This window comes from Labrus bergylta, chromosome 20 (assembly GCF_963930695.1).
Source record: "Labrus bergylta chromosome 20, fLabBer1.1, whole genome shotgun sequence".
Lineage (NCBI taxonomy): Eukaryota > Metazoa > Chordata > Actinopteri > Labriformes > Labridae > Labrus > Labrus bergylta.
In genome coordinates this window covers 20,356,330-20,378,565 of record NC_089214.1, presented here as the reverse complement: position 1 = coordinate 20,378,565, position 22,236 = coordinate 20,356,330, and the positions used below count along the sequence as shown (strand labels likewise).

At 42.2% G+C, this 22,236-nt stretch overlaps 1 protein-coding gene and 1 long non-coding RNA gene across 3 annotated transcripts; one reads left to right on the top strand and one right to left on the bottom strand.

Annotated features, from left to right (window-relative positions):
- Nucleotides 1–5,428: 5,428 nt before the first annotated feature.
- LOC136177175 (uncharacterized) lies at nucleotides 5,429–10,820 on the bottom strand. Its single transcript, XR_010664809.1, has 2 exons — nucleotides 10,632–10,820; nucleotides 5,429–9,161 (listed from the first exon to the last, which is right to left on the bottom strand). It is a non-coding gene; the product is annotated as an uncharacterized lncRNA (long non-coding RNA).
- Nucleotides 10,821–16,126: 5,306 nt separating this feature from the next.
- On the top strand, nucleotides 16,127–21,491 carry LOC109981992 (3-oxo-5-alpha-steroid 4-dehydrogenase 2). Of its 2 annotated transcripts, XM_065949088.1 has the most exons (6): nucleotides 16,127–16,853; nucleotides 18,695–19,031; nucleotides 19,865–20,028; nucleotides 20,115–20,216; nucleotides 20,301–20,451; nucleotides 21,145–21,491. In XM_065949088.1, exons 2-6 carry the CDS (start codon nucleotides 18,754–18,756, stop codon nucleotides 21,209–21,211), a joined length of 762 nt encoding a protein of 253 aa, XP_065805160.1. In that variant the 5' UTR covers nucleotides 16,127–16,853; nucleotides 18,695–18,753; the 3' UTR covers nucleotides 21,212–21,491. The 2 variants fall into 2 exon arrangements, with proteins under 2 accessions (XP_065805160.1, XP_020486673.2); XM_020631017.3 differs by lacking the exon at nucleotides 16,127–16,853 and having other exon boundaries at nucleotides 16,896–19,031.
- Nucleotides 21,492–22,236: the final 745 nt, after the last annotated feature.

The window sequence follows — 22,236 nt, the reverse complement described above, 5'->3', positions numbered from 1 at the left end:
CTAAAATCCTTTTAGTTTTGGTTCTTCCACTACAATGCATTTGCTGTATAACACATCTCAAAGCTCCATGCAGTCAACAACTGCTACTAAATGAGGTGGACTTGTGTAAAAAGTTACAAGGATCTGTATCTCTGTGTATGACTCAACATAAGAGGAAAACATTTAATCCATGCACAAGTGACAAGAGAGTTTTGTTACCCAAGGATTATCCGTTGTATCCCTCTTGCTGAAATAACTTTGATCCTTTCCACACACACACACACACAAACACACACAAACACACACACACACACGTATTTTGATGAGCAGTTGTTCTCAGATTTGCAGATCAAAGTGCATCTAAAGCCTGCTCAGTGCAACGAAAAAGTGTGATTGTTTGTGCTTGTCTGTGGCAGTACACAACACGATCAAAGCTACTTTTTCATGAGGGATAGAAATGATATTCCTTTTATAGAAAAAGTCTCTAATCATTTATGCATGGATTAATACTTTGCCTTGACTCAAAGGGAGTACACCTGAAGCAATGAGAGAGAGAGAGAGAGAGAGAGAGAGACGGGGAGAGAGAGAGAGAGAAATAGAGAGAGAGAGAACCGGGGAGAGAGAGAGAGAGAGAGAGAGGGAGAGAGAGAGAGAGAGAGAGGATAGATGGATTGCAGAGACAGATGATGAGAAAAGTAGATAAGTGGAAAATCTGGATGCATGGATTAATACTTTGCCTTGACTCAAAGAGAGTACACCTGAAGCAATGAGAGAGAGAGAGAGAGAGAGACGGAGAGAGAGAGAGAGAGAGAGAGAGAGAACCGGGGAGAGAGAGAGAGAGGGAGCGAGAGAGAGAGAGAGAGGATAGATGGATAGCAGAGACAGATGATGAGAAAAGTAGATAAGTGGAAAATCTGGAAGGATGGCAGATATCCATCCAGTAAACATATTTTCATATATCACAACATCCCGGTACTCCTTCATCAGATTTTGCATGAGCAAGACTTGGGGCTGGATGGAATACAACTGTTTTTTTTTAAGCAACTAGACCTGTCTCACCTGATTTACAGAAAGACATTTGGCTGTTTTAGTCATTGAAGATAACTTTTCGTAGCAAACAGAGTGCCAAGCCAGACGGGCTACACATGCACAGATTCTACTTATTATGAAGAATCTCTAAATAGAGATTACTTATAGGTTCATTTGACTGCTTTTCTCTGCTTGATTTGATATATAATATTAGATTAAATTCATAATATGTAAGGTGAGAAAAGAAAAAACATCAAATCAGCATGACAGCTTTTTCTTATAACCGACATCATTTGATTGTGCTTTCTGCTATTCCAAGAAATCAAGACAAAAAAAAACAGTTCTGCTCTGTTCTGGAAATTATTTTCCCACGTCAATGCTTAAGTAGAGAGAAGTTATCCGTCAGTCATTGCGTCATAGTAGCTCAATAGAGTCTACAGCACCAGATAAAACAACAGCTGCTGATTATTGAGCTTCTTTGATGAAAAAAAAGAGCTTCTGAAAAACAACGCTTACTGAATCAGGGAATGAAGGGATAAAAATTGAAGATGGAAAAAGCAGGGAAGGACTGTCAATGATATTAAAGTCCTCTTCTGGTCCACTGATGAAAGACTAATCATGATAAATACTTGTTCAGCAGACACATGCACACACACGCTCACAGATATATTTAGAAGACATTTTTTCCCCAATCCTCCAATGATCTCAGAGCAAAACCAACTCAAGCTTAAAAATAAGTTGAGAAGGAGAGATGGAAAGTAAAAAGAAGCTTTTAAAGATGGTACCACTAGGTGTTTTTATTCCACATGTATTGATGTAAATCAGCCAGAATATTACAAATCACTGCACATCGCTGATAGGACCATGTGAATGTAATGAGAAACACGCATCAAACGGAGGTGACAGACGACAACAGACATAAGGACATAGACCTCTATTATTAAATATGTCTCTGCTAGAGAATTATTCTAGTGTCTTTCTCCTTCAACTTCCTATCATGAAAGAACCAGATTGAATATGAGGCAAATGCAAATGACATTTGGCATATGGCATATGTTGACATTTGCAGAGATTAAACTAGGCTATCTCTATTTTTATTCTGAGAGACCAAGTGTGGAAGTGCTGCCAGTGTGCATAAGGGCAGATTTTCTTTGTATGGATTCTACTGTATTTGTCGTGAGTATATTATGTAGTTGTTGTAGTTGCTCTGCACCACTGAGGATTCGGTCTATCCTCAGGTTCTCAAAACTGGCATCACTTGTCTTGATACATCTCAGATTTGATGCAGTGATGAAAAGACTGAAGCAAGCTTGAAGTCATCTTCTTTTTACAGCTCAAACATGCACACAGTGGCTACTAAATGCATATACACACCCATGGGTACACTGGCATGCACACAGTCCTTCATACACTGCTGCATGTGTGTGTGTGTGTGTGTGTGTGTGTGTGTAGGAGGGGTGAAGCTCGGTCTCGGGGATTTCATCTTCTACAGCGTCCTGGTTGGAAAAGCTGCAGCGACAGGCACTGGAACACGACGCTCGCCTGCTTCGTCGCCATTTTCATTGGTGTGTGTTGCAAGACTTTTATTTATGAAAACTTCCTGTCCTCCACCTGTTTCTCCTTAAACACACCTGGGGCACATCTGAAACACACACAGCTAGTCTTTACCTGTGCTCACCTGTATCTAACCTGTATCTCACCTGTTATCTCACCTGTGCTCACCTATATCTCACCTGTAGCTCTCCTGTTATCTCACCTTTATCTCACCTGTGCTCACCTATATCTCAACTGTATCTCACCTGTGCTCACCTGTCTCAGGGCCTGTGTCTGACTCTGCTGCTGTTGGCGATCTTTAAGCGAGCGTTACCGGCGTTGCCGATCTCCATCGCCTTCGGCCTTGTCTTCTACTTCTCCACGGACTTCCTGATTCAGCCGTTCATGGACAACCTGGCCGCTCACCAGTTCTATATCTGACAGAAGCCTTGCCCTTCCACGCACAAAGACTGTCCCTGTTCCTGCGCAGGTGATCCACCTGTCCGTTTGAAGAACACGATGCATTAATCAAAACACAGGAAGTGATATAATGCAGACGCAGGAAGCTCAGGTGTGTTTCTGATCAACTGCTGAACAAACATTTGAAGGAAAATTCCTGTTATGTTTGAGCTTTAGGGTTTGGAATGCAGAACACGGAAACAAAAGTCAGTCTTAAGAATGTAGCTTGTAGCAAAATAAAAGGCTTAAGGCAGTTAGTGGCAATAGAGGACGGGCTGGCGCAGGAGAACTCAAAAACAGCAAGGCCAAACAGAAATCCAAAACAAGGGAGGCTCACCGGCAGGTGCAAAAGGAAATAATCTGGCAGAGGAGTTGAGTCTCGATCTGTCTTTAAGGCCTGAGTGATGACCTGATGAAATTCAGGTGCTCCTCGTTCCAGCTCAGCCAGCCACGCCCTCCACTGCACACACACTGCAAGAGAGAAAACAGAAAACAGAAGGAGGGAAACAAACGCAAAGTGACACTAAATGTATCAAAAACTAACACCATGACATCACACCCCCCCCCCCCCCCCCCCCCCCAACGGACGCCTCTCGGTGGCCTACCTGGCGGCCTACCCGGCTTATCCGGAAAGTCCTGATAAAAGTCTCGAATGAGTCTTGGGTCCAAAATCATGGAAAGGGATACCCAGGACCGCTCCTCCGGACCGTACCCCTCCCAATCCACCAGGTACTGATACCCCCTGCTGGATGGTTGTCGATGAGCTGCGGGGCCAGAGGGGGTTCGGCCGGACGGCTCAGAGCACTGGTGGAGACAGGTTTCAACAAAGACACGTGAAAGGCAGGGTGAACCCTTAACGTTGGAGGTAACTTCAATTTCATCACACTGGGATTGATTACCTTCTCAATTTCATACGATCATACGATGTACCTGGGAGCGAGCTTCCTACTCTCCATCTGTAGAGGGAGGTCCCGATACGAGAGCCAAACCTTCTGGCCTGGCTGGTAGTTGGGAGCAGGAGTGCGACGTCGACCCACTAACCGTTGATTCCGGCCCGCAGTGCACGTGAGGGCTGCCCTAGCCTCACGCCAGACCCTGCGGGCACGCCGAAGCTGTTAATGGACAGAGGGGACAGCAACTTCATTCTCCTGGACAGGGAAGAGGGGAGGTTGAAAGCCCATGGAAGCCATAAAGGGTGACATGCCCGTGGCTGAGCTGACCAGGGAGTTGTGGGCATATTCCACCCAGGGTCGATGGGTGGCCCAAGAGGCAGGGTGTCTGGAAGCTTCCCATCGTAGTGCTGACCCTAGGTCTTTATTGGCCCGTTCTGTCTGGCCGTTGGTCTGTGGATGGAATCCAGACGAGAGGCTGACAGAAGCCCCAAATGTCAGGCAAAAAGCCTTCCAGGCTTGAGAAGAGAACTGAGGACCACGGTCGGAGACCAAATCTTGGGGGATGCCATGGAGTCTGAACACATGCTGGATAAGGAGATGGGAGTTTTGCCAGGGGGACAAAGTGCCTACCGAGCCTGGCGTCAGTTCAACCGACGAGCTGATTTCAGGTAGGAGAGGTTCTTATTGTCCGTCCATACCACGAAAGGGTGAGTGGAGCCCTCCAGCCAGTGTCTCCATTCCTGCAGGGTCAGCACCACAGCCAGTAGTTCCCTGTTGCAGACGTCAGAATTACTCTCTGCTGGTGTAAGTCGACAAGAGAAGAAGGCACAGGGGTGTTGTTTCTGATCCTCTGGTGAGCTTTATGATAAACTAAGGGAACATTAGACAAGTCTAAGGGTTTGGGTTGCACTGGAGGTGTAGGGACACTAGCGGGGGTTGCTGAACGTAAACAGTGAGAGTGACAGAATGTGCTCCAGTTGGTGATAGTAGCTGTGGACCAATCAATGTCAGGGTTGTGTAGCTTGTGCCAGGGGAGGCCAAGGACTTTGGGAGTAGTAGGTGAGGGAATTACAAACAGAGAAATTATTTCTTGATGGTTACCAGAGAGCTGGAGAAGATCTGCTCCAGGCAACCGCCGAGCTGGGAAACGCTGGTGGTGAGGGTCTGAAGACTGTCCATAATTTTGCAGATTGCCTTCTCGTGTTGGCCAACATGAGTGCCTTAGTTAGATATTGCTTGCCTTCATTTATCCATCTCTTATAATCACAGCCCCAGGATTATCTGCCTAACATTCATTTCTAGAATAATTAGATTCAAGGATAACCCCTGGTATAGGACTCTAGATTACCCCCCAGAGAGGGAATAACTGTGAACTCCCCTCGATAGGATGTTAGGTGTGTATGAAGTGTGTAATATAAATCAGTAAGACAAGTGTGCCGTGGTGTGACTGCTCAAAACTTACCTTCCGAGGTACACCGGGTCCTTAAGGGAGACTCGGGTCTTTTGTGGTGTAAATGATTTCAGTCAGACAATGATTTCAAAAAGTTTCCGAAAATTTATTTAAAAAACTTCAAATGATAGTATAAATGCAAATACAAAAGAGTAAAAGTAAAAATGGAAAAAAAATGGAAAAGGAAAACAAAACTCAAAGACCAAACCTAAACCTGTGAGGGTAGACACTTGAGGTTTTAAAAGATCTTGGCTCAGAGACTAAGTCCCAAGATGGGATTTCAGAAGTCAGAGTGACGTGGATTCGTTTAGCAAAGCAAAAAGGAACCCCGATCAGATTTTCTACAGGGTTTTTATAGCCAAAAAGTCTCTCTTTTTTCAAGATCCTGTAACACCTCAACAATGCACGTTCGCAGAAACGTGATGCATCCACAGGTCATGCCAAGTTCATGACATAGGTAATACCAAGTTCATATGTGGTTTCAGCTCGAAGACCGTGAACTGAGCAGATACACAGAAGAGCTGATACTCAGAAATGCTATACGCCTATGAGCTCCTGTGTGGTTTTGCTTCAATGTATGGCACACCTATCTTGACCTCACAGGAGCGTAGGCACTACGAGTGTGTGTAAGTTTAACAGGAAATGTTGAAAGCAGAAAAAGGTTATGACTTTATGACCTATGTATTAAATGATGAAAAAATTAAATGATAATAAAACAACAACAAAAAATCAACAATTGCATAACTCTTTCTGATCTTTCAACACCCTCTCTTGCATATTCTTGAATTTGTATTTTTGTCAAAACACATAAAACATACTAAACTATAAATCAAAAAGTCATAAACAAATCAAAAATCAAACTGGAAAACATTAACACCAAAAATCACTCATCAAATCCGGTTAATCAAAACAAAAAAATGAAAAGCAGTAACAAATCAAAAGGCAGAATGTAAGTCAATAATGTCAAAATGACTGACTACCGCAGGTCAAACTTATCAGGTCAAATAAAACAAGAAAATAAAAGGCAGTAAAAAACAAAAGGCAAAATGTAAAACAACATTACCCAAAATCACTAATAAATGTCGGTTATACAAAACAATTAATATCTAAAAAATAAATTCATATATATGTATATATATATATTTTTTTTTTCAAATTATTATTATTTTTTTTGTTTCAAACACAAAGTAAAAATAGAAAAGATTATATATCCATAATGAAAACAATTATCCCGTGTATCGGGGAAGAACAATATTCATAAAAAAGTGAAAAATAAACAAAGATTATATATCCATAATGAAAACAATTCTTCCCGTGTATCGGGGAAGATCAACATTTTATTCTCCTATGTCTAAAGATTACAACATACCTAAATTTTGGCATCAACGGTTTTAAATGTCACTTTTAAAAGGTTTTAATAATCAATGTCTGTAAGTACAAACATAAATGTGAACCAGAGTGGAGTCAGGAAATCAAAATCAGAACCATTAACATCATATCCCTCACAAAGATTTATCATGTAAAACACCATTAAATCTTTCATATATCAAATCATCATCATACATCAATTTACAATTTTTCGTAAAAGCGAGAAAAGTCCACATTACCCCAAACATCACAGTTTGAATTCTCATGGCACGATCACAAGGTCCGAGAGAGGTTCGAGCACGTAGGATCGATGCACGAGACCACAGCCCAAGGACCCTGAGCATGCTGGTAGATCCAAACCATACAGTGAGCATATCCAATCCAAACCAGCCAGGGGGCAGCCCGGAATTGAATCATAGTACTTTCAGAAAGTTTCTGATCCACACCAGCCAAAGAATAAAGATAGACTGGAGGTCCATTAGGTTTCCCCCGTCTCGCACAGAAAATTTTGGGCCAGAGTTCAGGCTGAAGCCTCAGGTCGACATAGCTGATGAATTGTCCCTCCTGGTTGTAGAACTCCAGTCCCGGAAAAAGTTTAGAGGGAAGTGATACTCTTCTCATGGGTCGAATTGGGGCAATTGGGCGAGAAACTCCAGGCACGGGATTCAGGGAAGGAGGGAATAGGTTAGGGAGCCCTACCAGTTCTGCGGCAGGGGGAAAAGGGCCACGGGCAACCTCTCCACCCACACTCAGCATTCCCTCATGAGTGGCATCGGGGCTGAGGTAGAAAACTCCAACTGGCCAGCTCCCGTCCTCATACATGGATGAAGGCGACTGGTCACCAGAGAGTGGGGTTGTTGGAGAGTAGGACTGCTCGACTGAGGGTGGAGTTGTTGGAGAGTAGGACTGCTCGACTGAGGGTGGGGTTGTCGGAGAGTAGGACTGTTCGTCCTGCGATGCTGGGCCAGATAGGAACAGGTCCAGTTCGTCCAAGGGAATTTTGCAGCAACTCCCTCGGAGCTCGTTTCGGGCACCGTCGAGTCAGCCTCCTCTTGGAAGGCTCGCTTCCGAATCCCCTGGGTAGCCGAGGCCATCGAAGTTTCCCCCTCTGACCACCGGTGCTCTCGTATCTGTCCGGAGCCCTCCGCACCCTCATTGACCTCCTCCTCTGACCCTCGGGCAGCTTGGCCCGAGGACTGTGCCTGGGAGTCAAGTAATTCAATCTAAAAAGATGAGTGAGATCATAAGAAATTCCCTGCTGGGTTCTGATTCTGATTGCCTCGTCCACCTGACATACTATATATTTTTTTCTTGAGACTAAAATGTTTATTTTTTCACCGTTGATGCCATCCGACATAATTACTCCATGTTTTAAAACTTTCCTCATTATAATTAACACAGAAATTGTCAAGAGGCATTCTGTCAGAATGACAGCTATCCTATAGCTAAGAGTCCTAAGACAGCAAAGATTGTATTTAATGCGATAAAATAACCATGACTTGCTGCAATTTGTCGCATTTATAGTGATTCTAGTTGGGAATTTATGTATTCAAAAACACTACAGGTGGAATCTCCACTCTGAACTCAGTCACGTTTAAGCCTCGCAGCTCCATTTCCTGTAGCAGCAGCTGTCTATATTTAGTCTTGTTTTTCTCTGAGCAGTCGGTTTGGCTTCTGCAAGGAGAGAAAGCGCTTGTGCAGGGTATTGGTTGAACATCTCGTAGCACATGAATTTTCAAGGCTTGTTTGGTTTCTAATTTTTTGAACCACACATCCCACCTTCTCAGTGAGTACGTTTCTTTCTGTGCATAAGCCATTAAAGCCATATACAAAACGATTGCAGCAGTAAATAAATAAAATGAATAGAGAACGCATGATTTTTTAACTCTATAACGTCCTTTCTTTCCTCTCCTGACCTCTTCCACTTTCTGTTCAATTCGTTCAATTTCAGGCAAGTCAATTATCGTTTGGTTTGGCTCCTCAGGGTCATGCATCCTAACCCCCTCCCCCTCTTGACCCTGTGGAGTCACAGAGAAGAGGGTCAGCCACGACCCAAATTGAAGTGAAGCCCAAATTTTTTTTTTTAAATAAAATTTAAAATAAATTTAAAAAATAATAATAAAATTTAAAAAAAATAATAATTTAAAAAATGTAATAAAAATAAAACACAAACCGAAATCTTACCCTCGTAAGAGCTGAGCAGCCACATGGCTTGTGAAATGTTTAGGTAAAGATCACGGGGGTCAACATCTGCATCAGTGGTGATAGGGTAAGGTGAAGACATGTTCACTAATTTATTTTCCTAATTTGGCTAGGGTGAACTGGACCGAACTGCTCTAGATGGACAACGTTACCTTCTTGGTAAAGTGCTCTGTCCTGTCCCTCAAGTTTGGTCTTCAAGTTCCCTGCGTCTGGACTAACTTTTCTCCTGGTCACCCAAACACGATCTCCTGGGGAGAAAAGGAGCACATGTTCACTAGGGGCTTTCAACTCAGGTTTCCTCAATTTAGGTTCTTTAAGAAAGAGGTTAAGCTCGGTCAGATTTGAAGTGTCATCCATTTTTAATTATCCACTCTTTAGCCGCCCTCACCGCGCGCTCTGCAACACCGTTCATATGTGAAGCATAGGGGGTGGACCAAACTTGGGCCACAGCATGATCAGCAAACAGCTTGGCCATCCATCTATTTTTAAAATGAGTGGCATTATCCATTCTCATAGATTCCATACTAGGCCATCTAACTAAATGGTCCCCCATACATTTTTATATTGATTTACCCCTAGCGGCTCTCAATGGATACACATGCTTGTATTCTGACCCATTGTCGGCTATCACCAAAAAGTATTTGTTGCCTAGCTTAGTCGCATGGGGAAATGGGCCTGCTACATCAGCACTAAAGTGTACTCCGGGGTCATTGCACACAATTCTGAGCTCCTCCGGAGTAGCCTTTTTAAAACCATCAACCAAAGCGCACTGTTGACATCATGATCTTACTTGTGTTGTGTGTGTTTTGAGGTTAGGAACTTTAATGTGGTTATCCTTGAGAAATCTACAGATCTTCTCCTGACCTACATGCCCTAACCCCTTGTGTACCTCTGTGACAACCTGAGAGGCTTGGTCAGGTGGCACAGCGGTATGTGCATCTTCTCCTTTCCACTCTGACGGTAATATTAATAATAGCTTAGCAACTTTTGGCCTAGTTTGGGCCAAACAGTCAACCTCTCTATTCCCATCATGATCAAAATCTCTGATATCAGTGTGGCTATTTACATGAACTCATTCTATATACATGTTTCGGGTTATTTCTGATATCAGACCCCATTGATGTGCATGAGTGAGGGGATCACCTCTTACATTTGTAAAGTCTCTTTCCTTCCAGTATTCAAGCTCTTGAGTGCCTGCCTTAAAAGAATAAATACGGTCGGTCACTAATCTGAGCCTAGTAATATCTCTTCTCTTTGCGTACAAAAGACCCTCCAAAATAGCAGTGACTTCAGCTGTCTGTGCTGTACCTGTACAAGTCCTTGATTTCTTTGCTATCAGAACACCATTGTCAATCTTTATTAAAAATGTCCAATCTGCTTCTTTATCTTCCCCTTGAAAACCACCATCAGTAAATTGAGTAATTTCAGGCAGTTCTTGTGCTTTCTCTGAGCCTGTATCGTCTTTTGCACGTCTTTTAATCTGCCCCTCAATTTGAAATTTAACTTGAGGATCTATATACATCATTTGCCATTTCCCCCACCTACTCATCATAGCTCTAGACCTAGTTGTAGTTTGTTTGGTGGCTTCTTGTATGGAAGGCAGAGGAGTGAAAAATATTAACTTTTTGTTTCCCGTGACCTCTTTTAACACCGGCCAAAATCTATAAGCTAGACACAGAAATTTTCCCTCAATGAAATATTTTATTTCAGTTACTGACCATGTGCAGGATAAAAATAGCCAAGCCTAGCAGAAAGCCTCAAGTGATGCAGCCGATGAATATCCCCAAAAAAAAAACCATATCCAAAGGGAGTAAAGAAAAAATAGTTAGGTTTTGATTGTAACGCTCTGTGTCTTGCTTCCCACATGGCTGCATCATATGCAGCTCTCAACAGCTGCTGCACCTGGCTCTGTGTGGCTGTCTGTGTTTGTGGTTTTAACACCACATGCAGGATGCCTTCAATTTGGGGGTTTTCACTCCGCCTAGTAACTATGACTTGATCAACAGGAAAAGGCAGACCGTTTTGTTCTCTCAGCTGTGTTGATTCTGTTTGCATTATCTCTCCATAAAGGGTCCTTAGCCCCGCAGCCACTCCTCCACCATGTTATAAATTTTCATTTGCTGGGTTTATCATGAAGCAGGGGTGTGTTAAATCCAACTGCTCCACTCCACTGCTCCACTCAGTGGCAATAGACAACCCAGTCTCATGTCAAAATATTTAATACCTATGTTGGTCCACAGCGCAAAACGTAGTAGTTTCACAATAAGGGCTCTAAAATTGTGACATGCCGACGTTTTCTTTTGGCTATTCTTTTGTATAGGCATACCTCAGGTCACGTGACTGCTCAGTTTTCCCCTGGCGAAAAAATAAAAACATGGCGGACATCACTTCTATTTACGGCGGAAAATGTAATATTTTAAGATAGTTTGAGGCTTAAGTGTCGTTTTGATAACCTTTCTGGCGACAAATGTACATTGTATCTTCATAATCTTTGTTCGGTTTATGTTTATGATCTTTAGTTTGTTCGTTTCTACGAAGATTCTTTCAGGTCTCCCTAGAAAAACGTTGGACTGTTACGTTTTCTACTGTTGCTATGGTGGTAGCTATGGACGCTATCAACAGCGAACCGGAAGGAAGTGGACGTTCGGTTAGCGGCTCTTTTTTCAGCGGCTCTGGTTGCGGAATTAAATTTTCCCATTCAAATCCTCCATTGATTTTTCACAAAATCCTTATATCAAGAGATTGGCGCCTGGGACCAAGAAAACAAGCTACCCCAACACTTGTGACTATAGTACATTCAATTCGGCACCAAAACGGCGTTAAAAACGGAAACAAAGGTATAGGTTCAAGACTGTGTACATCATTTTTGTCCAGAGTCAAGGAGCTACCCATCCCACAATCCATTGTGAATTATATCGTTTATTCAGTCTTTCAGGTCTCTCCAGAAAAAAAGTTGGAATGGTACATTTTCTACTGTTGCTATGGTGATAGCTATGGACGCTATTAACAACGAACCAGAAGAAAGTGGATGTTCGGTTCGTGGCTCTTAAAACGGGTTACATCAAACCCTAGACATCAAACTAAACTCCTATGCAATAAATAATGATTTCTGTTTAATTTTTATGGATGTCTTACATTACAACCAAATTTTATAAAACGATTGGAATAGATCGATGCATATTAGCAACATTATAAACTATAACATGCAGCAATCCTTGATACATAAAGACAATACTGTACAGTTCATGTGTAACAAAATAATCCTGACAGATTAATACTACGTTTTAAAACAGGTTTGATTTGATCACTTTTTTACAATATATATATATAGTCTAGATTATTTTACAAAACCCATTCGGCTTTAGTAAATATTTGATATAGTGGGTAGATATACATTTTTACAACCCTAATTATGTTTCCTCTGTTCACAACGCCAGACATAACTACCAAAATTCCCGTTTCTAGAATAACAGTCAAAATATCCGAAATCAACTGATATATGTACTTTATTTTAACATAGATCATATATGTACTATGCAATAAATACTTCGGCCACACGAGATCCGTGACATACTCAGTGAATATATCTTTTACAAGCCTTTTATAATCCTAGTTACAACCTTTTTTTGGAAACGGAAAAGACTACAATCATGGCGCCATTCAGCATCAAGCTGTATGATTTGACTCTGAGGAATTGTAGTCTTTTAGACAAATCTCAGTGTTTCCCTTACCTAAGAAGTAATATATATTTAATTGAGGGTACACAGGAGAGTTTAATAGAATGGTTAACACATTTATGTTATCAGATATTTAAAAAATAATTGATACATTGTTAAAATGTATTTTAACCATATATAGCAGCTCCCCCTGTTGTTTTGGTGAGCTGACTACCCTCACATGGTACTTTGTTCCAAGACCTGTCTAAAACAGTTATTCCCATGTCTGTAGCCCCTTTTGTTGCTGAGGTATAAGCCTTCAAACATGCCCTTGGGTCAAGGTTCAAAGGACATTATTTCAAAACAGGGGTTATGTTGAAACCTCCTCTTCACATATGTGACTCTCCAGGATGAGACCTTTCCAATGATGTATGTCGTTCAGCTCTAAGCCAAAAACTTAAATATTCTCATTTCATAGAGCTCTTTCAAAGCCCAGTACATAAAATGTTTTTTATCTTTTTTATTTTTTTGTTTGTTTGTTTTAGTGTAAGTATATCATAAAATCTGGGGAACTATATGCTTGGAGGACAGTGCTTGGTTTAGAAATATGGCTAAAAGTAAAAATCTCTTATGCTCTTGTCCATATTAATTCATCCTAGTACTTTTTTTATCCTTCTTTCCTTATAGAAGAGTTAATCTAATTTGTCATCAGTCATTGTTTTAATGACTTAAACACTTTTATGTCTTTCATATCTTTGAAATATCCCATGTGCTTGTTATAAGAGCCAAAGAGCAACAGGGTTGAACAGGTCAAAAGGCTTCATGTCTCTGCTAGGCCTCAAATGGTCAAATTAGCTATTTTAGGCACATTCAAAAGGACTTTTTAACATCAGTCTTGTTCACAAAGCATACAGCATATAGTGGAGAATGATCCTCTGTCTTTTGGAACATTTTGAATCGATAGTGAACTAAAAGTTACCAGGTGCGCGCCCTCGGCCTTTAAACCGACATTGGTCGTGACTTCACAATTGCGCATGTCAGCAGTACACTGGCAGACCATAGCATAATGGGCTTTTTGAATGGGTTTTTGCTTAGATTCCTGGAATGGGATCTTTGGTTAACACAGATTTAAGATGTGTTTTTGCAACCAACCTTAGAAAACATCAGTAAATACCCCCTGAAAGATCTAATGAAGAGGTCGCTCACAAGTGACGATTATCAATACGTCATTATTTGATGTCAGTGTTATGCGCCCGTATGTAGTTCTTATCACCGGCCGTTTACTTTATTGATTGCATTTTCTGGTATTAATCTAATCCGTCAGGATTATTTTGTTAAATAAAATTATGAAATCATATGAATCACACAAACTGTACAGTATTGTCTTTATGTATCAAGGATTGTTACATTTTATAGTTTATAATGTTGCTAATATGCATCGATCTGTTCCAATCGTTTTATTAAATTTGGTTGTAATGTAAGACATCCATAAAAATGTAACAGAAATCATTATTTATTGCATAGGAGCTTAGTTTGATGTCTAGGGTTTGATGTAACCCGTTTTAAGAGCCACGAACCGAACATCCACTTCCTTCTGGTTCGCTGTTGATAGCGTCTATAGCTACCACCATAGCAACAGTAGAAAACGTAACAGTCCAGCGTTTTTCTAGCGAGACCTGAAAGAATCTTAGTAGAAACGAACAAACTAAAGCTCATAAACATAAACCAAACGAAGATTATGAAGATACAATGTACATTTGTTGGCAGAAAGGTTATCAAAATGACACTTAAGCCTCAAACTATCTTAAAATATTTAATTTTCCGACGAAAATAGAAGGGATGTCCGCCATGTTTTTTATACTGGGCATTCTTGTGACCTGCCAGTCATGCCTATACAAAAGAATAGACAATAGGAAACATCGGCATGTCACAATTTTAGAGCCCTTACGTTTTGCGCTGTGGACCAACGTAGGTATTACACATTTTGACATGAGACTGGGTTGCAATAGAGGACGGGCTGGCGCAGGAGAACTCTAAAACAGCAAGGCCAAACAGAAATCCAAAACAAGGAGGTGAGGCTCATTAAAATAAACGTTTTCAAACCCGGAGTCTGCATACGTACTATGACGGTTAAAATAGGACTAAAAACGTCTGAGGTTTCAAAACTAAGTTTATCGTAAACGTACGACTTTATCACCTAAAATACTACGAGTTCAATTTCTTCTACATTAACGACTCATCATCTGGTACTTACAAGGTTTTTGTCTCGTATAATTACTATAATCTCAAAAGAGTAAAATATCTCGTAACGTACGACTTATCATCGGAAAGATGTCGGGTTAAATTCGTCGTGAAATAACGACTTTTGAATCTCATGAATTCTGATTTGAGTTTTAAGCACATTAACGACTTTATAAACTCAAAAACTGGGAGAATTATTTGTTGAAAATTACAAAGTTTTAATCTAAAGAATATTTCTTAAATTTACGACTTTATAGTCAAATATTCTGCGTTAAATTTCTCGTTACATATGACTTTATTATCTGAAAACTCTTAGTATTGTTTCTCGACAGTCACATTTTTTTATCTCTAGAATTTATATTTTCGTGTCTGAAATTACGACTTTTGAATATTCAAAATGTTCACTTAAGTTTCATATGAATTTACGACTTAAATCGTTAAATGACAAGTATTTCTGAATACTGAATTCATTCAGTTCCAGGTTTTTAATATTTTAACAAAGAACAAATCTCTCTGCTGTTTAAAGTAGTCAGACTAGATGGAGTTTAAAGAAGCTCGATATGCTCGGTGAAAAAGAGAATTAGTTAGAACTTCATTAATCCAGCAGGAAACAATGATTTATCAGTTATTTCCTTTTAGGATAGAAACATATTTTATTATCTATTAATCTCAGTTATCCATATTTCTGTTTCTGGTTTTGATGTTTCTCTTTTGTAAATATGATAATAAATTAAATATCTTTTCAAACTTTCAACCTTCTCTTTGAATCCATCTTTTCCGCGTTGACTCCACGAGGCAGTTTAAAACACGTTATTTAAAGGAGCAATATGTAACTCTGACACCTGGTGTTTAAAACGAGTACTGCACAAGCAGCAACCTCTGGGATTTAAAAATGAAGCTGATGCTGAAATGTAAAATCCTGCAGTTCCTTGAGTGTCCACTAGAGGCTGGCTGCAGAAGCACAGGAAGTCACATACACACCCATTCTAAAAAGCCTGTTTTTACAGCAGAGATTAACATGTTTACAGCCTGGTTCAAAAAACCAAATAGGTCTGATTCCAACCCTCACCTTGGGTCATGAGCTCGAGACTTAAAGAATAAAATACAAGCGGCTGAAATGAGTTTCCTCTGGAGGGGCGCTGGGCTCGACTTAGAGAGAGGGGGAGAAGCTTAGACATTCAGGGGGAGGAGCTCCGAGCAGAGCCACTACTACTTCACATCTAAAGGAGTCACCTGAGGATCCTCCTCCACCCCCCTTTGGAGGTTTTCCTGGAATGCCAAACTGGGAGGAGACCCCGGGGCAGACCCAGAGTTCTCTGGAGGGATCATATATCCCATCTGCTCTGTGTATGCCTCAGAATCCCCCAGGAGGAGGATCTGGAAAACGTTGCTGTGGAGAGGGAAGTGTGGGTTGACTGACTTTGCCGACCCGACCTTGGAGAAGAGGAAGAAAAGAAGAAGTGAGGCAGAAACACTGATCCAGCGTCTGGACCAATATATTCACAGATTGGGCTTTCCCGGATCAATAACTCATCAGCTGAACTTTTCTTTTACTAAACCGACACCTCTCTGCCATCACAGCAAGGTAGACTTAGAGCTACAATCCTATTTCACTCAAAACCAGCCCTCCTCCTCCTCCACGCTGGGGAACTTGACTTGGCCTCTAGGCGGAGCCGGCTGGTGCTCGAATGCGCAACATCTAAAAAAGATTATACAGAAATATTCACTAACTTCACCCAGGATAAACTCTGACCCTCAGTTTGTAAACTTATTCAAAAAGCTTACACTAGTTATTGATCTGGAGAGCCGAGCTCCCAGTTTTAGCTGTCTGTGTCTCGACGTCCCACTGAAAGAGAAGAAGGTGGAGTTCAGTTTCTCTTGTTTTCCTCTCTTAAAACGGGTTAACCGTACATGACTGAGCGTGCCTGGCCTCTCTGACAGGTGTAGAGTTTCGCTGTATGGCTCCTCCTCTGTCCTCTTCCAGTCGGTCACACTGAGGACATACTTGAAACTGAGACGGCTGCTGCTGCTGCACATTCACAGGTATTTATACACCGATCACTTTAAATCATACTTCCTGTTGGTCCACAGAGTTATATGAACGCTGTCAGCTGATTCTTTAATGTGTTAGAACAGTGGCTCTCAAACTATGGTACGCGTACCACCGGTGGTACGTGGTCTCCCTGTGGTGGTATGCAAAGAAATCTCCACAATATAAAAAACAAACCCGTTCAGCATAAAACGCCATTTTTTTTTGTCGTACTCTTATCTAGCTTGTATCTATTGGGTTATATTTATATCAAATGTGTTTTCCCCTCTAAATTAATCTAGTTTTTGCAACAAACAACTTTAATCTGCTCAATTTATGCTCGCGCACAGACATAAACAACAACAGGATTACGCCTCAACTTTTGAAAAGTTCCATTCGATATTCTGTTATAGTTCAGTACTGAAACAACAGCAAGCAGCTGTAGGCCTACATTAACAGAATTAACAGATATTCTGTTAATGTAGGCCTACATTAACAGATATTCTGTTTTTTATTAGAGTTCAGGACACAATCCGCAGCAAGTAGCTGTACATTAACATTTTTAAAACGGAACCAGGAGAAGCTTTTTTTCGGAGGGGGTACGCAGTCTAAAAAGTTTGAGAACCACTGTGTTAGAAAATAAACGTTAAGTTTATGTGTTTAATGAGTTTCTGACAAAGGGTGGAACATCAAAACATTTAAGAGTGTTACGCATCCGTCTAGGGGGGCAGGTTTGTAACATAGAACCCCGGAAAGTTACTTCCCCGGTCCCCAAACCAAAGGCAAAAACTAATCTTGATTTAACAAGGATTTATTTACCACACAAATTCAAACAACTATCAACAAAGATAGTCCAACCAATGACAGTGACAATGATAATCCAACCAATGACGGTGGCGTCCTCCCTCCAGCTGATTGGCTCCTCCAACCAATCCCTGATCTCCACCTGCAGGTGCATCAAAGATCCTCACTCATGCAAACACACAGAGATCTCACTCTTACACACACCACAATGCAATAAACAATATACGGCCAGGGCAAAGAGTTAATACGAGTTTGAAACATCTCATTCAGATAAAGATGTGTGTCCGACTCTTCTTCTCCACAGAACAGAAAGAAGATGATTATTCCTCGTACAAAGAGCGATGACACAATCGTGATGTTTTCTGAGTTTTTCATTAAAGGTCAAATATTTAAAACACACTTCACCATGTTTCTCTAATACTAACGTGTCTCTAGTCTATCTACAAACCCCCCAATGATGAGAAACTTATTTACACTGAAGAGGGTAGAACATTTTAATCAAGGATGGGGGGGGGGGGTTGTTCTGACAGCTTCAAATCTGCCTCTCATGGCTGTCCTGCAGGAGTCCCTCAAGGCTCTGTTCTTGGACCACTTTGAGTTTAATTTCATAAGGCATATGTAATATCAAACCGTACCGAGACGAGGCAGTGATTTTTTAGAATCATATATTCTTTATTAATCCTGGGGGAAATGTGGTCGGTACAGCTGCTCTTAAATGCAACATAACTAATATAGAAAAATATAGAATATCATCAAATAAAAATAAGCAATAACAACCAAAGCACGGACTATTAGTGATGTTGAAAAGCGCAGGGAAGAGATATGAAGGATGTAAATATAAATATAAGGAAGACATCGAAGAAGTGTTGATTCTTTTACCTGTAATGAGTGACGTCATGAGAAGGAGTGAATCATAAAAAGACTTTAACACAGAATCCAAGAGAGCAGCCCTGAGACAGAAAAACTGAACAATGATTAAAACATGTTCAGTTAAAATATTTGTCTAAAAATCCAAGTTCGGAGGAAAGTCCTGAACACACTTTCTCTCCAGCCCTCCCCTCCTCCCACGTGTCCGGAAACAGCCGAGTTGAGCTGATCAGCAGCGAGCTGATGGAGTGCCATGATGTCGCCGTCTCGTACCTGAGCTGGGTTATGATCGTTGGGGGCGTGGCCTTCCTGCTTCGTCAGAGTTGGGAATGCGCGCCGTACGGCAGGTGCAGCCCGGCGGGGGGGCTCTGCTGCCCGGCCCGGCTCGGGTGGTTCCTGCAGGAGGTGCCGGCCTTCCTGCTGCCGCTGCTGCTGCTGCTGCTCACCGAGCCGGGGAGGAGCAGATGGAGCACCGGGAGGACGCTGCTGCTCTGCACCTTCATGCTGCACTACTTCCACAGGTCAGAGGTCATAAAGGGAGGGGGCGGGGGGACTGAAGGAGGTGTAATGTTTTATTTTTAGGGTGTGAACAAACATGAAGCAGAAGAAACTTTTGCTTCCTCATATAAATCCTTCTGATGTTCCTCTTGACTTCAAATCAAGCTCTGAAAAGTTTCTCTTCAGCTGCTGACAGATTCTGGACTCAGTCCAGGTAGGGACCTGAGTCAGGTGAGTCATGCAACTCACAGTGTCCTCAGAGTAACAGATCAGCTGGTACAAGAAGTGTAAACAGTGTCATGAGTTTTGAAGTGGGGGGGGGAAATAGGATGAGACCGTAGTGTTGTACCACCCTAACTGAGATGAGACAGAAAATCTCTGTGAAGAATTTTGAAATAAATGTGACTCAAACAAAGTGTCAGAATCTCAATGTGAACTAAAGAGTGGAGAAGAACATACTGGAGAACAGGAAACATGCAGCAGCAGGTTCATTAAAGCATGGAGATGGTAGAGGTGGCGCGCAGACAGTCTATGGTTGTGCAGCGATCACAGGGAATAAACATCACCACCCCCTCCCACTGGCTCCAGGTGAATTCTCCTGATTATATCCTGCTGCGTTCTCACATCAGCTCACTCTGACTTCCTGCAGAATAAATACGAGGAGGCTGGAGGAGAAACTCCGGTTGAAGAGAGAAACATTCAGATGTTTGTGTGATCACAGACGTCTGCTGTGAGGTCGTTGCAGGGTCAGAGGGGGAGGGGCCATACAGCAGTTCTTTTATAAAACGACCTCTATGGGGCATAGATGGCCTAGCTGCATGGTAAACAGGAAGTGACCTGCGTGTGTTTCTTTCAGGAGTTTTATCTACAGCTTCCTGACCAGAGGGCGACCCGTCCCGCTGTCCATCGTCTTGTCCGCCGCCGTCTTCTGCTCGCTCAACGGCTTCCTGCAGGGACATCACCTGCTGCACTGTGCACGCTTTGAGCACACCTGGCTGACACACACTCGCATCGCTGCAGGTGAGTCATGATCACATCATCACCTGATCACCGGATCACCTGATCACCTGATCACCTGATCACATGATCTCTCTCGTGTGATGAAGGTCTGGTTTTGTTCGGGGTCGGGATGGTCATCAACATCCACAGTGACCACATCCTGCGGAGCCTCAGGAGACCGGGAGAGATCGCCTACAGGACCCCTCATGGTGACATCATCATACACACATCATGTGCCCTGCTGTGATTGGACGTCAGCTGTCTCTTAACACCTGCTCGTTGTGTCTCCTCAGGAGGAATGTTTCACTTCGTGTCCGGAGCTAATTACTTCGGGGAGATCGTGGAGTGGTTCGGCTTCGCCTTGGCTGCATGGAGTTTACCGTCATTCGCCTTCGCTCTGTTCACCGTCTGCTCCATTGGACCCAGAGCCTGTCACTACCACAGGTAGAGATGATGCATTCAGGTGCTGCTCGGTAATCCAAGTGTAACATATTTTTCCCCCATGTGATGAGGATTCTGACGTCAGGTCGGGAAGTCGGGTAGCTCATTCTTTTCCGAGGTTTTTGCTCCGACTTGAGCAGGTGTTCATGAACATTTTACAACTCAGAAACTCGTTTTCCCGATGTTTCCGACACCACCTGAATGCAGCAACTACCAGCTCTACAGGTAGCTATGTCTCTGATTGGTCAGCAGCTCTACAGGTAGCTCTGTCTCTGATTGGTTGCCAGCTCTACAGGTAGCTCTGTCCCTGATTGGTCAGCAGCTCTACAGGTAGCTCTGTCTCTGCTTGGTCAGCAGCTCTGCAGGTAGCTCTGTCTCTGATTGGACGCATGAACCCCGGCTAGACGATCTGATTGGTCTTGAGCCCAGCAGGTAGTTTTCTATTCCAGTTGTAAACAAAGCCAGCAGTGAGTTTGAACCCCTTTGGTCTGAGTATGAAGTCTGGACTTCAGGGGTCAGGTACAGGGAGACCAGGATGAGGACTAACAGAGGTCAGAGCATTCAGACCGGAGGAACTCTGCACTTTATTCACCTTGCTTTTTCTGGTTTTGTTTTTATGTCCTGTTTGTTTGTTTTGAGTTTCCACGCTCTCGGTGCGAGCTGAAACGTCTGACCTTCTTTCTGCCTGTCTTTCAGAGATTACCTGCAGAGGTTCAAGGACTATCCGCCCTCCAGGAAAGCTCTCATCCCGTTTATCCTGTGAGGATGGGACAGAGAGTCAATGATGATGAAGAAATCACTTCCTGTGCCTCTCCAAACACCTGGTTTCTGTATGTTTTCTGTCTATGTATACGACAAGTTATCTGGTGTCATGTTCCTGAATATTACGTGTACTCTGAAGCTGTGGTCTGTCTCTCTGCAGATTCATGTTTCATGTTTGTATTAATGTTTCATGTTTGAGACGACATCGTCCTGAAGACAAACTGATGAGTTGTAAATTTTTCTGATCGAAGAGAGAATAAAGGTCAGGTGATGTTGTTGGAGAGGCTGTGTGTGAAAACTTCATTTAATTTTCTCTTTTCCTGCTTGGACACAAAAACCAAGTTGAAACTTAAAACAGGTCGGAGGCAGGGACGCTGTGAATGTTATCTACGAGAGACAGAGAAACACACAGACCGGTTAGTCAGGAGTTACTGGGTGAGAGGCGGGGTTACACCCTGGACTGTTCACCAGCCAATCACAGAGCTGAGAGACAGACAACCAGCCACACAAACATTCACACCTACAGACAATTTAGAGTCAGCAGTTAACCTAACGAGCATGTCTTTGGACTGTGGGAGGAAGCAGAAGTACTCCAAAAAACAAATAATAAAAGCATGATCTAATCATGGGAACATTTATTGAATCTTTACGGAGGATTTCAATCAAAACTGATGAGTCATAAAACATTCACCCCCGTACAGTGTGTGTCGATCGAGACAAGATCTAATCAGACCTATTTGGTTTTTTGAACCAGACTGTAAACATGTTAATCTCTGCTGTAAAAACAGGCTTTTTAGAATGGATGTGTATGTGACTTCCTGTGCTTCTGCAGCCAGCCTCTAGTGAACACTCGAGGAACTGCAGGATTTTACACTTAAGCATTGCTTCATGTTTCAACACCAGAGGTTGCTGCTTGGTTTGGACAAACTTTTGTTATAAATAAGGTCTTCAACGTGTTTCATACTCTGATGCTTTTTGATACGACATGCTTCAAAAACATTACAGTCTGTGTTATTTAAAATGTCT

Bases quoted from the DNA above. Each gene is read 5' to 3' on its own strand.
- LOC109981992 (XM_065949088.1), top strand. From the start codon at position 18,754: ATGGAGTGCCATGATGTCGCCGTCTCGTACCTGAGCTGGGTTATGATC. The intron at 20,029-20,114 runs GTGAGTCATGAT...CGTGTGATGAAG, and splicing joins ACACACTCGCATCGCTGCAG to GTCTGGTTTTGTTCGGGGTC. The intron at 20,452-21,144 runs GTAGAGATGATG...CCTGTCTTTCAG, and splicing joins AGAGCCTGTCACTACCACAG to AGATTACCTGCAGAGGTTCA.